Source organism: Microtus oregoni, unplaced genomic scaffold, assembly GCF_018167655.1.
Source record: "Microtus oregoni isolate MIOR12 unplaced genomic scaffold, Mior012 000011F_ref0000422, whole genome shotgun sequence".
Lineage (NCBI taxonomy): Eukaryota > Metazoa > Chordata > Mammalia > Rodentia > Cricetidae > Microtus > Microtus oregoni.
In genome coordinates, this window is record NW_024543070.1 from 28,332,046 (window position 1) to 28,349,260 (window position 17,215).

Here is a 17,215-nt window from a genome sequence, read left to right on the forward strand (position 1 = left end):
GGCACGTGCCCCATCTCACTGGCCAGTGGGTCTGCTTTCCTGCGAGGAGCAGTGATGGGATGCACATGCTAACACCCAAAACTTGGTGCAGAGTGCTGCCTCAGAAAGGCTCTACTCTGTCTGCCCGGCTAAAAGGAGTAGTCTAGGAGATGTGAACCCCAGAGCAGAAAAGTCAGCGTCCCAGGAATCACATTCTCACACGAAAGGCTTCGAGCCAAGAGGCCAACTCAACCATTAAAAACAAAACGGAACAAAACCACTGGCTCCCTAGATGGCTACATCTTGTCTCACACGTGATCCGACCAACCCATTCTGGCCTTTTATCTGGTCTATCCACTCCATATTCTGTGGGCAGCTTGGTTGGCAGGCAGGGGCTGCCAGCCAGTGGGTTCAGATCAGTTTCTGACAAGAATCCAAAGGGCTGCTCTTCCGAGAGATTGTTAGACATTCACAAAGACTACTCCTGACTGTGCATAGGTGCATAAAGGCCATTGCCAAAAATGTATGGGACAGACGAGCCAAAAGACTTAACTAGAATTGTCCCCCAAAAATGAGGATATTTATTTCTAGGGTAACAAGAGGATATTTATTTCCAGGCTGGGGAGAACAGCGCGGGTCAGCAGGGGTACAGCTTCAGTTTACACAATGAGACTTATAGCTATATAATTGTGAGACTGTACCTCACATTACTGGCCCATACATTTAAATGCCTGAAGTGGTCAAGTATTTGATAGGTGTATGTGGTATACATACACACTCTTTAAAGTAACTTTTTTAGGTTTATTTACTGTATGCATATGAGTGTTTGTCTATATGCGTATGCATGCGTCACACATGTTCCTGGTGTCTGGGGAGGTCAGAAGAGGGAAGTGAGATCCCCTGGAACTGGAGTCACAGATGGTTGTGAGTCACCTTGTGGGTGCTGGGAACCGAACCTGTGTCCTCTGTGAAAGCAACAAGTGCTCTAAAGCACGGAGCCGCCGTTGCAGCCCCAGCTCACGCGTCTTTAGTTTAACAGGGCTGCCCTGGGCCCATGCGGATCCGGAGCATTTACTCTCCTGGAAGAGCAGCAGCAGTGTTTGTCTGCAAGGACTGGAGAGATGAGGGTGGCAGGCTGGTCCACATCAAAGTCACAGCTCACAGTGAGGAATGTCATGTGACACACAGGAACTTCCAGCATCCTGGGCAGGAAGCTAGACCTACGGCATGACCTTTGCATCCACAGTGACTCTTACAGCCATGCACTCAAGGGCTCAAACACATCCTCCTGGGAGTCACTAGCTCATGAGGTGACTGTCCCTTCTGACCACATGTCCCTAACGCCTTGTGAAGCAGCACCAACCATACAACCACGATGAGGCTGCGGCCAGAAGCACGACCTATGATGTGCAGCTCAACCGCTTACCTCTGCTCCTCCATCTACCCTTGCTCTGCTGTGCCTGTCTCCTTTGTTTATGCGATCATCTTTTCATTTGTCTAGTGAACGTTTGTTCAATGTGTCTGTTATGTGCTCAGGACCATAGTAGGTATTAAGGGATTAATAACAAACAAGAAAAATATTCCACCCTCCTGCAGCTCACAGTACACTGGGAGAGGTAAATAAATGTTTGGAATAGCTCTGACACCCAGAAGGTACACCAGGGCAGGGCCAGACCAGATTTTTTTTGCTCAGTCTCTTCACTGAGCCACACACACACACCCTGTATGAGCCAGTCCTATTCACTATGACTTTCCCTACTGTCCTCCTACCCAGGTCTCCCTCCCATTGAGTTCAAGCCCTCTGACATCTCTGGGCCTCCAGCAGCACGCAGTGTCCTTTCTCATGGTTCCTGGACCATCATCGTCATGCATGCACCCCCGATCTTCCATTCTGCTTTTTTCCTGGGATCCCCTTGTTTCCTCAGATGAGTCAAACTGAAACAAGAAAAAGGCTGGCTCAGACTGTGGGGGTCTGCCTGGCTCTGTTTACTGAACCCTGTGTAAACTGAGAGGTAGGATGTGGGGGAGGGCTACAGTACAGCCATAGAGAGCTGCTCTTGCACCTGCTGAGGTGACCACCTGCTGTGTAGAGGGGCATTCTGGGAGAAGAGAAGAGGAGATCAAGGGCAGAGCAGGAGCGGGAGAGGCGAGTGACAAGCTGGTACAGACTGGGTGGGGGGGGTCACTGGTAGTGGCACTAGGATTTATCACTACTGCTTGTACTGGCTTTTAGGGAACCTATTCTTTTTGGATGGATACCTTGCTCAGCCTAGATATAGTAGGGAGGACCTTGGTCCTTCCTCAAAGCAATGTGCCTTACCCTCTCTAAGGAATGGATGGGGGCAGTGGGGGTTAAGTGGAGGGAATGGGAGGAGGAGAGGGAGTGGGAACTGGGATTGGTATATAAAATGAAAAAAGATAGTTTGTTTTCTTAAATAAATAAATAAATAAGTAGCGAATATGCCAGCAATAAGCAAAAGCCTGAATGGGGAATAGCTAGAGAGCTCTGTGAGGTCGGCCTGAGCCCAGTTCTGACCTTGACTCTTGACTACACACTGGACATTCCCTGTAGGAGCCAGGGAAACTTGCTTGTGTGGACGTAGATTGACATTCCCAGAATAAACCACCAAGCCTCCCTTGCCTGTGTGGACATAACCTGACAGTCTATGTGTCAGAAGCTCCAAAGTACAGACTCTCTCCAAGAAAAACTAAACATAAAAACATTCAAAATTCTCTAACCCCAGGCAAAAAGTCAAGAGTCCTTCAATAAGGGTATGTCTCCTCTTTCTCTGAAGTTCAGCAGACAAAGAGAAGCTCGTTGCTTTGTCTCCAGCACCTTTCGCTCTGGCTTTACTGGCCACCACTGGTGATTAGGATGACAGTAATCTAATAGAATGTAGGAAATAAACCAATGTTTTATTCATGAGACTGACTTAAGCATCTAATTTTTTAATTGAGCACAGACAGTCTCCGCTGTTGCCTGACTCAGACTGTCTTGATCTATTTAGCTGATGGTGTCTAAAACATTAGCGCAATTCCACATCCCATTGGCACAGGCCAGAAATGGTGATGCTCCCCCTAGGCTCCAGTACAAAAGGCATAAGCTGAGCCTATCCCTCTCCGCATACTATATCGCCATCTGGTGACAGAGTTAGTAACTGCAGACTGTAGGGGGGAAGGGGTAAAAACCGCCTGTCGACGTCCAGAACCAGTGTCCCTTGTTTATCTCAAGTTATCACACACTTAATATGTGAACTTGACCGTTTTAAATGGAGTTAAATTAATGAAATGAGGCTGGGGAGATGATTCAGCAGTGAAGAGCACTGGCTGCTCTTTCAAAAGACCAATATTCTATCCTCAAACCCTACATGGCAGCTCACAATAGTTTGTAACTATAGTCTCAGGGGATCTGACGTCCTTTTCTAGCCTCTGAGGGCACCAGACATGCATATGGTGCACAGATATCCATGCAGCCAAAACACCCATACACATAAAAAATAAAATGGACTAAGTCTGCAGCCTGAAGACTTCAAATAAAGCTGCTAGGTTGTTAAGTCATTTGTTTATTTTTAAAACTACATCGTCTTCTCTCTCCTCTCCCCTCCCCTCCCCTCCTCTTCCTCTCTCTCTCTCTCTCTCTCTCTCTCTCTCTCTTCCTCTGGTGCACTAAATGCATATGGGGGGGGGGGTCAAAGGAAAACTTGCAGAGAGCAGAAGTTGGATCTCTCCATCATGTGGGTCCCAGAGATCAAACTCAGTTCATCAGGCTTGGCAGCAAGTGCCATTACCCTCTGAGCCCTCCTGCAGGGTGTCATTTATTCATTCATTCTATACTTTATTCCTCAGTGCCCACTGTGAGTACCAAATACTTCAGCGGCTGTTTGAGAATGGTTCCTTCCATGTAGGACGGAGAGTATTTCAGGAGGAAGGGAACTGATCAGTTATAAAATTCAAGGGTCTTCTGCACACTGGGGACAATATCTGGCATGGCGCGTGTGCTCAATTATTAAATGAATATGGACCAAGTGACCTGGAACACATACTAAGAATGCCTAAGCCAGGCTCAGGGGCCTCCAGTGTGATTAATGGATGCATTGTAGTGTTTGGTCAGTTATGGATTACTCATGGAATGAGAGTCCGTGAGCAGTTAGTGCCTAGTTTTGGTGCTGCCATCTTTGTTTGCTAGTGCTCACGAAGATATTCAGACAAGGACAAAAGTCATCCAGCGACGGAGTTTTCAGAACACATCTCCATTATTGTGACATATGACGGTAGCAATCATATGTCAAGATGGAGATGATAATATGCTCATTTTGAGGAGGGTTTTGGAGCAAAAATTTTGCCATGATGGTCACTCTAGGCCTCTTTTGATCTCTGATGTCTGTCAGCTGCCACATCTACCACAAATCCAGTTTTCTCAGCATATAAAGTAAGGAGGACAGGCGTTTGCAAGTACCAGCCGTGCAATGATAAGACGAGGTTAATGCATCTCAGAGGGCTCTGCATGCTTGGTTAACAGTGCAAAGTCAAGTGACACCTCGTTACAAAGTGAAGAAAACGTACGCACCTTTCTTCTCTTGCTTGTCTTTGCTCCTCTCTTTTGTCTAGATATTCCCGGCTAGCGGAAATGTTCAGAACAAAGGAAAAGAGGAGAAAAATAGACTTAGATGTTCATAAGATTAAGTAGCAATTATTAAAACTAAAATAATTGGATGTTAAAAGTCTAGAGGCTACTTCAAACATGCTAAACACAATGGATTTTTTTTTTCAACAAAATGGCAAAGATGTCAGAAGAGCAGGAAAACATCAGGCTCACTCAGGGACTACCCAGTGTTCTGTTCTCACCCAAGGCCACCAGGAGGCCTGACTTGGTGCTTTCGCCTTTATTTACACCCATGATATGTCCAATATTGTTCAATTTTAATGTTTCATGTTTCTGGTCTTACTGGTGAGGTTCCAGTTCGAATCTAAGTTTAGGACTCGCTGGCCGCTTGCCTTTCAGCAGACTGTTTTCCTGAAGAGTCTGTTCAGCATCGTCTCCACTGGACATAAGGACACAACATCAGAGAGACGAAAGCGGGTGTAAACTGGGGAGAATGCAGCAAGGATCAGATGTGCTGTGCAGAAGCAGCCAAGGTCATTGCCTTCCGAGCTAGAAACACAGTATTCCAACCCACAACTTAAAGCTTTATCACTAAAGCACCCGAAGCCAGAGAGTGACTCAGAGGTGTGCAGAGGTTCCGAGGCACCTGAACACTTCACTCAGCAACTGAGAGGTGGCTGGGCTGCCCGAGCAAGCATCAGCCCTGGAGAGCGGAGGCTCTCAGCTTTCTGTGCTTCCCTCTTGACTTCCCTTTCCATTCACAGTCTCAAATGTGGAGTCGTGGTCACTGTTACTAACTGTCACCCACGGAGAGGTGACTAGCGTTCTTCGTAGAAAGGGGGTCACTTGACCTGGTTCTCTCTGCACACTTAAATGACAAGTGATAATCACGTGAACACCAGAGCAAAGGGTGACTGGTGGTAAACCATCTCTGAAGACGGGATATCGGGGCCAGTCCCCAGTCTGCATGCATGTAGATGTGTGTACAACATGGGTTCGAATGTTATGTGTTTTCAGCCCCTCTTCCTGCTTTACTGGGATCCAGCGACACAAATGTTAGGGATTCGGGTGCTACTCCAAGGGTTTCTAAGACTTCTTTCTCACACTTTGTTTCCAAACTGGCCTTCCTCCCTCATCTCAATTCTGCTGCCTGGCTCATCCAATGAATTCCTTATTTTTCCCATGTTCCAGTTATTTCAGTGTATTTCTAGCTGGCTCTTCTTCAGATCTTCACAAAGCCTTGTCTTTTCAGTTATTTCAAGCATACTTCTCGTACTCTTTTATTTTAAGTCTTACTAGTAAAAGGCCTTACTCTATCATTCCACTGTAATATAACGGGAATGAATTCTAATATAGTTTGTCATATAGATCAATTATTTCCAAGAATAGCTTGTGGCAGAGATGTGTCTGCCCTTCCTCTTGGAGCACATCCACAATAGTTCTTTTCAAATCGGCCTGATAACAACGCCATCCGCGTCTCCTCTGTAGTTATCAGCTTTTCATTCTTTCTTCTTTGTCTAAAATTTCCCTAGCTGTTTGTGACGGACTGTTTTACACTGCATCTGTACATCTTCAACCTACAACAAGATCCTGAGGACTAAAAATGATACTCATTCTCGTTTTGTCTTTGCAGCTAATCAAAGAGGTTGGGTTCCACTGTGAGTTCTGAAGCAGCTTCTGATGTTGGCGCCCGTGTTAGCTCAGGTCTCAGGTGTTTCTACCGTGTTCTATCAGGCACTGTGTGCCACCCAGCAGCCATTATGGGGCCTGGGTGATAGTCCTCTCTCTAGCTAGTCCTCAGAGCTGGGCTTGCTATTTATGCTAGGAGCTACACATGTTCAAATCAGAGATGGGTGGGTTGTGCCTCAGGAAGTTCCTTGTTCTTGTATTCCTTGTCTCTGTCTTTCTGTCTCTGTAATGTATGTGTCTGTCCCTGTTTCTTTCTCTACTGTGTGTATGTGTGCATGAAGGTCAGAGGACAACCTTGGGTTATTCCTCAGAAGTCACTATGCACCTTATTTGTGTGTGTGTGTGTGTGTGTGTGTGTGTGTGTGTGTGTGTGTGTATGTGTGCATGAAGGTCAGAGGACAACCTTGGGTTATTCCTCAGAAGTCACTATGCACCTTATTTGTGTGTGTGTGTGTGTGTGTGTGTGTGTGTGTGTGTGAAGGTCAGAGAAAACCTTGGGTTATTCCCTGGAAATCACTCTGCACCTTGTTTGGTTTTGTGGGTGTAAGGGATTTTCAATAAGACTTTTGATGCATAACTTAATACCGGAATTTTCCACATATTTTGAGGCAAATTCCCAGCTGCTAATTGGTGGTAAAATATGGGATTTCTCAGAGATCCATAAATCAAGAAGCATTTAACTTGTCCCAGAGGTTTTAAAAATTGGATCTTATAAACCACTTCTGGAACTGCCTCAGAAGGGGTGCAGACAGGTTGGCGTTTCCAGGTATCATTTGGTAGAAATCTGGCAGCTCACAGTACACCGTACAAGTGCGGCAGAAAATGATGTTGGTTAACTTCATGCCACCTACTCATCCTCTCTCACCAAAGCCAGGCTCACCCTTCCACCAAGAGACTCTGGGTGTCTCCGCATGAATTAGGAAGTGGCCACGATGCAGCGTTACGATTCTGATCATATTTGGATCATTTCTACAATGACACATGTTCTTGGCCTCTGGGGAAAGCCAGAAGTCACTGAATCTATAAGTTCTCACTGATCATGCCTTATGTCCTCTAAACTAGCATCATCATTGGGAGACTTTGCCAAAGAAACTAAACTGATGAGATGGGAAACAGAAAGGGGGAGACACAGGAAGAGAGGGAACATGTTGATGCTATGGGAGGGATAATGAGGAGGAGAAGAAGGCATACGGTACAGGAGTGTGGTGGGGAAAGGTAGAGAAGGAGGGATGGAAAAACAGACAGAAAGAAGGGCAGGGAGGAAATGTAAGGAGGGACTTGGGGTTGTGCACTCTGCAAAGTGCAGCATGTGCAGCTCAGGAGGGGAGAGCTGAGCCCAGACAACAGCCAAGAGGTGAACCGCTAAAAGGGGGAGCAGAGGGACACTGGCTTCAATGGGAACAGAGAGGCTAAGACATGGAACCTTAATGGGCCATGCCCAGGGAGACATCCATGGAGGGGCACAGAGAACATGGCATAGGTTGGGAGTAATTGGTACAAAAATTCTCCCCAGGAAAAAGCAAAACATATTATATAAGATAAATGGTATTATTATTGTATTATATATGTTGTACTTTGTAATTATTGTAATATATTTTATATATAATACATCCACATATACGAATATAGGTTACTACAGGGAGAAAAGAACCAGAGAGTTGGAAATAAAGATTTTCTTTCTACAGCTAACAGAATGTGCATAAAACATGAGGACCTTCAGGGAGAAATGGCAAATTACATTGAGGCAATTAGGCTCTGTGTCCTGGGTAAAGCCCCTTTAACGGATGGTGACCAAGGCTGCACAGAACTCTAATTGTATTTGGCTGTCTGTGCTTCCTGCCACATGGCTAGAGGAAGCCAGAACACACCACACCCGAGAAGTCTGCTGCAGGTGAATCTTTCTCTTCTTCAAGATACAGACAGAATGGGGAACAAATGTATCGCTTCCCGACCCGCTTAGGATGCCTGTCCGTCTTAAGTCTGAAAGCACAGAAGTGTCTGGAGCCCCTTACTTGAATCTGTTCCGCTCTTCCCGCTCTATCCTCTGCAGCCTTTCTTCTCTCTCCTGTCGCCTCCGCTCCCTCTCTGCTGCCAGCGACTCCTGGTGCTGCCTAAAGGAGGATGTGAGAAGACTACTTGACGACGACCTGAAAACACAGCAATCATGTTTCAGTTGCTTTCGTTGTGGGTGGAAACATGGAGCAGGCCCTGGGGAGACGATTCATTCAGTGGTTAAATCTTTTGTCCCGTGGATGTGAGGACCAGAGCTCAAATGCCTAGAATCCATGTAAATGATGAATTATTAGTTTGGTAGACTGCCGGTAAATTCCAGTCTGGGATGGTAGAGACAGGGGGGTCCCCAGAGCAAGCTGGCTAGCAAGTGGGCCATAGCAGAAGCCTTGGCTTTGAGATCCCCTGCCTCAGTGAGCAAAGGTAGAGGAGCCATAGGGGATGATTCTCAACATCAATTTAGGACTTCTACCAACATGTATGCACATATGTATATGTACTTCCCCAACATACACGATACATGTAGGAAAACAAGTATGTCCATATATGCATACTATACACATGCACACACACACACAGAGAGAGAGAGAGAGAGAGAGAGAGAGAGAGAGAGAGAGAGAAGGAAAAAAAGCATAGAAGCAGGAATTAAGCTTCAGCTTGGTTTGAATGGAGGGTCTACCAGCACCCAGGTAGTCTTACACAATCAGTAGGCATCTGAAACCCTTCTAGTTGAGAAGCCTTGTCTGTAGACGGTGATAAGCAAACTGCTTCCTATACTGGTAGGACTGAAGATGGCAATGTATATAAACACCAAGCAACATGCTTGGCCTGTAAGTGATCATCAGTTGTAGTCATGGGAACCACTATAAATATATAGACCAGGCTGGGGCATTACATGTATGTACATGTATTTATACAATAGATGGGTACCTTTATATTTATATTTAAATTTATATTAAATTTTAATTTATATTTAAAGTTCTATGTTGGAACTTTGACTACAGTCAACTTTCAGCCTAATCCGTTTACACATTCTACCGTATACTAACTTCTCTGTACATCTCAAAATAATGGCATCATCTGAAAACCTGGAGCTTGGAAGACAGACAGAAAAGACATGAGAGAGGCTTAAGAAGTGAATCCAATTAAGGAATTTTCTTCAGTTTTAAGAATCATCCAGGGACACTCTGTATGTCAAAGGCCAGCTCTTATTTCTAGCCAGAGTTCATGTAAAAACTAGACCATTCTCAACTGAGTGGAGGCCTCAATGTGGGGGTGGGCAGCCTAGTATGAAAATCACAGGAATGTCAAGGAAGAGAATGGGTGAGAGATGAGGTTACTGGAAACTCAGCAAAAATGTAAAAAGGGGATGAGCTGGGGAGTCAGCTGGGTCTCTGGGGAATAAAATACACCATGAACAGCTATTGCTTCTGCTTGTTAACTAAGTTTTCCAAATATAAGATCAAGCACCTTTGAAATATACTGTCTCTTTATCCAAGGACGCAGAGGGGGCAAAACATATGTAAGTTCAGAGACAATAGATTTGCACAGTTGGGGACATGGCACTCCTCAGTGCTGAGAAAGATGGGATCCCATGTCACACACATCCAAGTCATCTTCGCGTAAATGTAAGTTACAAAATGGGTGGGAAGACAGAGGATTGCAACTCATTATCTTTATAACCAAGTTCTGTACCCCAGGTTCACAGGGAAGGTCTTAATGAGCCCTGGACACATAGGCATAGACAGAATTTATTTAATTTTCACCCTAAGAAGTCCATACTATGCTGTATAGAGTCTATATTTTCTGAGCTGCTGTAATTTTGCAATTTTATTTTTAAAATGCTATATGCAGGTAAACCTGATGCACAAACAGTGTAAAGGGATTCCTTTAGTCTCTTGCATATTGATTGATATTAAGGATATTAATATAATAATTTATATATACTATTATATAATAAATTTATATAGTATATCAATCTGATGCCCCGCAATAGAGAAAATATGCTCTTCTTATACACACAAAGATTTAAAACCTGTCATTGGATCACTAAGAACATGAACAGATAGATGACCAGTACCCATGTCATGTGATCATAATGCAGTTAAATTGAAAATAAACAGTAAGGAGATAAATCTGAAATAAAATCCTCATTAACTGTAAAATTTAACACACTTCTAAATTTTGTCTTCATACACAAATATATAAAATCAGGCCAAGAATTTGATTCTCTTAAGCTAATCCATATCTAAATCACCACCTCAAATGGGATTTTCAGGGAACTTTACAAATGAGTCTAAAATCTTTGCAGAGGATCTGAGACTAGTGTTCTTACTATTATTGTTATTATTAATTTGAATAAAACAAAGCAGAGCTTTGTCTCATGAAATGCTAAAACCCATTCACAAACCACAGCGGCCAGATGTGAATGTGATCTTGATTCATAAGTGAAATGGATTCATGGAAGGAGCTCACTGCCTAGCACACAGACAGACAGACAGACAGACAGACACACACACACACACACTACTAGATCATACACGCATGTCAACACACATCAGCAGGGGCACTGATAGGCCCTGTACAAATGGTGTCAGTCACAGAATTCAGGGAGCCTTTCCTCATACCAAACATGGGGAAAAAATTCTAAACAGTTAAGCCAAAAGTGAACCGTATATGAAATCAACCTATGCTATGTAGAGTGCTACAAAACATGCCTTCCTCTTGTAGTAGAAGCGGTGTGACCACACCATTCCTCCCAGGGACACAGCATCTGCCGACTCATGCTTTGGTCTTCCCAGGAGTCCTCTGAGCTGAGGTAAATGCTGCCCTCACCATCTAGGCTACTGTCACTCACATCCCTGCTTGTCTGGGTGATGGTGTTTTCCTGAGCTTCACGCTTGCTGAAGATCCCTGGAATGTTCCTCCTGGAACTTTGCACTATCACCAGGGATCCAGAAATCTCCCGCATGCTAATTAGCAATAAGGAATATCTTCCTCTATCTCTTTCTGATATTTGACCGCAGGGATTTTGTTTTGTTTGTTTGTTTGTTTGTTTTTGAGAGGAAAGAGAAACTTGAAGGACATTATTTTTCTCATAGGAATTGAACATTTTTTCAATTACACTAATGTCAGCAATACAAGACTGGTTTCAGAAAGAAATGAAATGATAGACTTGAGAGTGAAAAAGAGTTTCTTTCTTTTTTCTTTTTTTTAGATTTCTTAGGTTTGGAAACGAGCAGGTCCTTTAGCTCCACGCTGTGAAAGACATCCCTTCTTTCCCAGTAAAAAAGCATTCTGCCCAACAAGCTGATACAGCCAGTTCAATCATGACTTGAGTGGTTTGGGATGCCTCTTAGCTCCTAGCGAACAGACTTAGATCTGGGCTGAGTGAACACAAGACAGATGATCTGACCTGAAGTGGAGATAGAGGGCTCTCTGTCATCAGTGATCTTTCCCTTTAGATGATGAATTGGCACCTTGTTGATCTAAGAATCTGCAGACAGACTAAACATGAGATTGGAAGTCTTTCTGAAGACAAAGCTGAGGCAAACGGGAGAGAGGAATGCTAGCTTCAGTTTTTAAAACAGAATCATTCAAGACAGTCTCAGTCTGCCAGCTAGCCTGCAGCTGCTGGGCCAAGCTCAGGAGCCAGCAGCTTAGTCTTGTTTGTTCGTTGCACAGTGAATTCAGATGGACACACAGCATCTTCTAGAGACAGACCTCAAGTGGTACAGCTTGGTACAGCTGGGGCTAACAGGGCTAAAAGTGTAAGACCTCAGAAAGGTGTATTACACAATAAACCCAAGAATAAAGGAATATTGGGTTCCCAACAAGGCAAGATTTGTGAAATACTGATTAAAAATGCCAATGTAGGAAAAGAAAGGACACACACACAAAGTCATGTGAATAGTCCTTGTAACTAAAGCTTATATACCCAAGGAAGCACACACAATAGGTGTAAGAGCCCAGTCAAAAGAGTAAATTGGCAATGCAGAAAACTAATTAGTGAACTTGAACAAACAATGAAATCAATAAAAGCAACACACTAAAATTCCAAGAAAAAGAAGAATCCAAAGAACACTAATAATGCTTGGAAAACCACTCAACATGTAACTGGAGTGATCATAAGAAAGGAGAGATTAAATTTTTTTTAGAGAAGTAGACACTGAAAAGTTTCCCAAACACTGAGAACTATAAACCACTATGTATAGAAATTTCATTAATCCCCACATACAAGAAATATCAAGAAGACCATAGCAATTCATATCAAACTCAAATTGAAAAAAATCAATGACAAAAAGATAATCTTAAAAACAATCAGAGAAAACAGATGCACTGCACAAAGAACAACAGTAAACATGGCAAATTATTGTCAAAATTGATGGGAAAGAGATGAAATTCAAAGAAGAAATGTAGAAAAAAAGAGATGAAAAGCAGAGAACTTCATCAATAATTCTTTTGGGGAGCATGGAGGACAGTCATACTTTATTTAAACTAGAAAATGTATTTTGTTTACATTGCACCAAGAATTATCTAGTTTATATGGGTTTGTAGAAGTAGCAAATTCCTATGGAAACACAAGTTGAAATAGCTATCTGAAAATACATGCAATACACTAAAAAGAAAACCCCCCTTCCTCAGGAACTCTTTGTCCCAAATGTGCAGTTCTGAATACATCCTGAGGAAGTTACAAGGAGTTTGTAAAGGTCAAACACATTATTCTTTTCATAGCGGAACTCACAGAAGCCAGAGCCGCCACTGCAGCGTCTAACAGCCTGCAGATTTACGCAGTGTTTCTGTTAGTGTTTATAAAAATGTAAATATTTTGTAATTGACATTTTAAGTTGCCCTTTAGACTAATGTATTTTTCTATACATAGCTATACAACTACAAAACTGAATGTTTTATTTCTTCCTTTATTAGGCATTTTAGTCATTTTATTATATATATTTAGATTGTTGAATATGTTTTTAGACATGGAAATGGCTAGCAATTTTGGTATTTAATATGCCATGGATTTCTATAAATGCTTCTAAGACAAGGTAAGGAGAGATGACATGATATATTTTACTGTCCTTTTAATCAAGCCTCTTGGTTACCAACTCGCATTAGTTAAAATCGGAGATATGTACAGCCAATATTATCCTAAATGGAGAAAAACTCAAAGCAATCTTATTAAAGTCAGGAATGAGGCAGAGCTATCCACTACCTCCACTCCTTTTTAAAAACAGTTCTGGAAACACTAACTGGAGAAATAAGGCAAGAGAAGGAAATGAAAGAGACACAAAAAGAATAGACAAAGTCAAATTATCCTTATTTGCAGATGATATTATACAAAAATTTACAGAATATACAGAAAACACTCAGAAACATTCAACAATTTCAGCAAAGAATCAGGGCACAAAAATCAACTTTAGAAATCAGTAGTCTTCTATACAACAACAAACACACTAAGAAAGAGGTCATGGAAGCACTCCTATTTACAATAGCACCGAAGACAATCAATTGTCTTGAAATAAACCTAACCAAGGATATGAAAGATCTCTATAACAAAAACTTAAAACATTTGAAGAAAGAGTGTTGTGGAATAATCTCTTTTTATACCATGAAGTATCTTTGCCAAGGCACCTTCTCATCGATTTAATTAAAAACTAAACAATCACTAGCTAGGTAGGAGGTATAGGAGGGACAGTCAGACACAGAGAACTCTGGGAAGAAGAAAGGTGAGGTTGCCAGGCGACACAGGGAGAACAAGACAGGTTGGAAGACAGATAAAGTGTTGAGTCATGTGGCAATACATAGATTGATAAAAATGGGTTAAGTTGTAAGAGTGATTTAGTAATAAACCTAAGCTATGGTTAAGCTTTTACAATTAATAACAAATCTCTGTGTCATTCATTTGGGAGCTTGCAAGCGGGACAGAAAGTTCCGCCTACAAATAAGATAGACACTAGAAAATGGAAAGGCATCCTTGTTCATGGATTTGTAGAAATAATATTGTGAAAATGACCATTCTACCAAAAGCAATTTATAGAATCTCGACAATGACCAACATGGCAAGACTTGGATAAAGGTACAATAAGCGGCACTCACATCATCAGTGGCAATCAACAGCTGTCTAATTGGACTTGAGGCACACTCAACAGGAGGAAAGTCACACCGGATACTAGAAATCTAGCAGCTTCCTATGGAAGGTCATGGGCCTTAAAAAAGAATCTATTACCACTCTGCTAGACAAGCATAATCTCATCCTACATCCTAAATCTTCTCCTTATATCTACAGATGATATAAGGGTATATAGTTACCTTCTCTTAGCAAAGAAGTCTGACAAATGAAGACCATCACAGAAAACTACAACTGGACACAATGCAGAGAGCAACGGATCTCAGAGAGTCCAGCCCAATTGGGCACAAGTACATCTCAGTTCCTGTATCTGTGGTTCAGGGAAAATCTCCAAAATGGGGATGGAAATGCTGTAAGCACAAGAGCACTGGAAAGTCGGCTGTGAACTAGTCTCTCTCAGAAATGGCCACATGAATAAGATGGGAACAATGGCAATATTAATGGACACATAAACATGTAAAGAGGAAAGCTTGGGGGCCCCGCCCCAGATAAAGAACTAGAGACAGCTAATGACTACTGGGAGAAGCAGAATTAGCCTTTCCCAGGGATGAACCCCCTTACTGGTTGCCAAAGGCAACCAGCCTTGGAACTATACATACAGAAAAAAATGGACCCAGCAGGTTTTATTTATATGTAATTGTACATGCACACATACATATATATGTTCCATATATGTATGCAATAATAATCAGAAGAAAAAGAGGCTATCAACGTGGGAGTTGAGGAGAGGCATGGAAAGTGGTTCAAGTGGGCATTGCTGGGAGGGGCTGTAGAGAGGAAGGGAATGGGAAAGTGATAATATTCTATTTGACTTTTAAAAAATTTAAGAAAACATAAAAATATTTTTGAGCTTGATAAAATGTATAAGCCTCTAGCCAGAAAGATAATGAAAAAGGACATAAAACAACAGTACCAAGCACGGAGAGATGACATCACTGTAACACATATAGCTACTGAAGGAACAAGAGGCAACTATAGACGAGGGTGGCTAATTAACTTGATCAACTAAAAACCTCTGAAAGACAAAGAAAAAGGAAAGGAGAACCTTAACTGTTCATAGTGGAGGAGCATCTGTTGAAGAAATGAAACGTATGGTTACAAGCTTTGCAAGAAGAAAAGTCCAGTTGTCTTCATGGGCAAATTCTAAAGACTATTTAGAAAGGAGTTGTGCCAATCCCTCAGGAGAATATAACATCATGTTAACAGAAACCTCATTTAAACATGCAACTGAATCCATAATGATGGTGGTTGCTTAGGGAGGCATGAGAGTATTATTGAAGGTGAGAGATGCACCCACGTGCATTACCTTGGTGGTGCGAATGGCTTTGCTGGGACATATATGACAGAATTCCTATGGAATTTTCATTTGTCAATTTTACTGTGAAAATGTTTGGGAACAATATCCTTTGATTGGTTCAAGTGAAATAAAATCTTATTGGTAAAAGAAGCAAATGTTTCCCACATAAAAATGTAATCTCTAATTAAATATTAACAAAAAGCCAAGTGAAGTCTTCACTGCGTCTGATATTTCAAATTATCACTTAATTCACAAGGGGAAAATGCAATTTTTCCACAAAGATTTATATGATCACAGAACAGTAGAATGAGGATAATTACACCGAGCAGTGGGATGGCTCCCCCACCTGACTGTGAAACTGAGTGTCACATGACCTGGGGAATAAAGGAGGAAGTGGCAAGGGCAGTAACTTCTGCCCAGGACTGTCGTAGCTCACAGCTGGGGCACTGTGCTATCCAGCGCCCCAGTTCAGGTGGCAGGCCCAAACTGCTCACTTCACACAGCCAGGAAGAGAGAAGGGAAAGAGCTAGGGGATCCATAATCCTTCTAGAGAACATGTCCCCAATGACCTTAAGGCCTTTCTCTAGGCTCCACCTCCTAAGGGCCCAACTCCCTCCCAGGAGCACCAAGCCATTAACACTTGATCCTTTGGTGGACACTCAGCAACCAAACTAGAGTACCCTAGGTCAGGAAATGTAAACACCTTTCACATCTGGGCTGCAGCCAGTAAAACAGTGAGGAAACAAATCCCGGAGCTAACGCCAAGAACATGCTGCTGCCCTCCACTGTCACCACCGCAGCGACCCCGAGGACACCCGCTGTCCAGAAGGCTGGCACTGGTCCTGGTGTCTTCTTCAGCAGGCTACACACTTGGTTTCTGTGCAGTACTGAGCTTCCAGGCCATGGGTGGGAATCAGAGGATTCACGCAGGGAGGTTGGTCCCCCAAGGAGTCTCAGGTTACCTGACTGGCTCATGAGAAGGCACAGGGCCATTCCTTCAGGCCCTGCTGTCCTCAGGCTTCAGCCATCTGCTGGCTGCTGTTGCTGGCCCTGACCTTAGCACTGAGCAAATCTTGCCCGTTTTCTCCTCCCTTCTGACTTTCCAGCCTTCTGTCCAAGACCCTGAGTTCTCCAGCACAAAAGGAGGCCAGTCCTCTCTTGTCACGGCTCCAGGTCCCCCTTGCACAGCTTCACGACTCCACTATTCTGGCAGCTTCCAGAAGCACTGACTGCCACAAGCTGTCTGGCAGGTTGGCTGACAGACTGATGTCCACCCTGCCCATCCCTGTCTCCCACTTGGGGTCAATGCTCCCTCTGTTCTCTCATCTCTGAACACCAGATTCACTCCATGCCATCCCCCAGTCTCACATCCTGTCCAGCTCTTCTAGACCATGGTTTAAAGAAAGGTATAGACTCATCCCATCTCCTCAGCTCCTCTTGACTGTCTGCCCCTTGCCTCCAACCCTCACCAGTAAAGCAATGAAAATTTTGTCTTATGTTGGCAGCTAGC

General features: G+C 43.1%; 1 protein-coding gene across 5 annotated transcripts in view; it reads right to left on the reverse strand.

The window, feature by feature from the left end:
* The window catches only part of Fhod3 (formin homology 2 domain containing 3), a 412,200-nt gene that overhangs the window by 67,510 nt on the left and 327,475 nt on the right, over positions 1–17,215 (reverse strand). For 4 of the 5 annotated variants that reach the window (XM_041660395.1, XM_041660394.1, XM_041660398.1 and 1 more), the window contains 2 exons: positions 8,284–8,418; positions 4,547–4,597 (listed from right to left, as the gene is read on the reverse strand). In XM_041660395.1, the coding sequence (XP_041516329.1) occupies positions 4,547–4,597; positions 8,284–8,418 (186 nt within the window). The remainder of the gene's footprint in view (positions 1–4,546; positions 4,598–8,283; positions 8,419–17,215) is intronic. The other variant, XM_041660396.1, reaches the window with a different exon arrangement.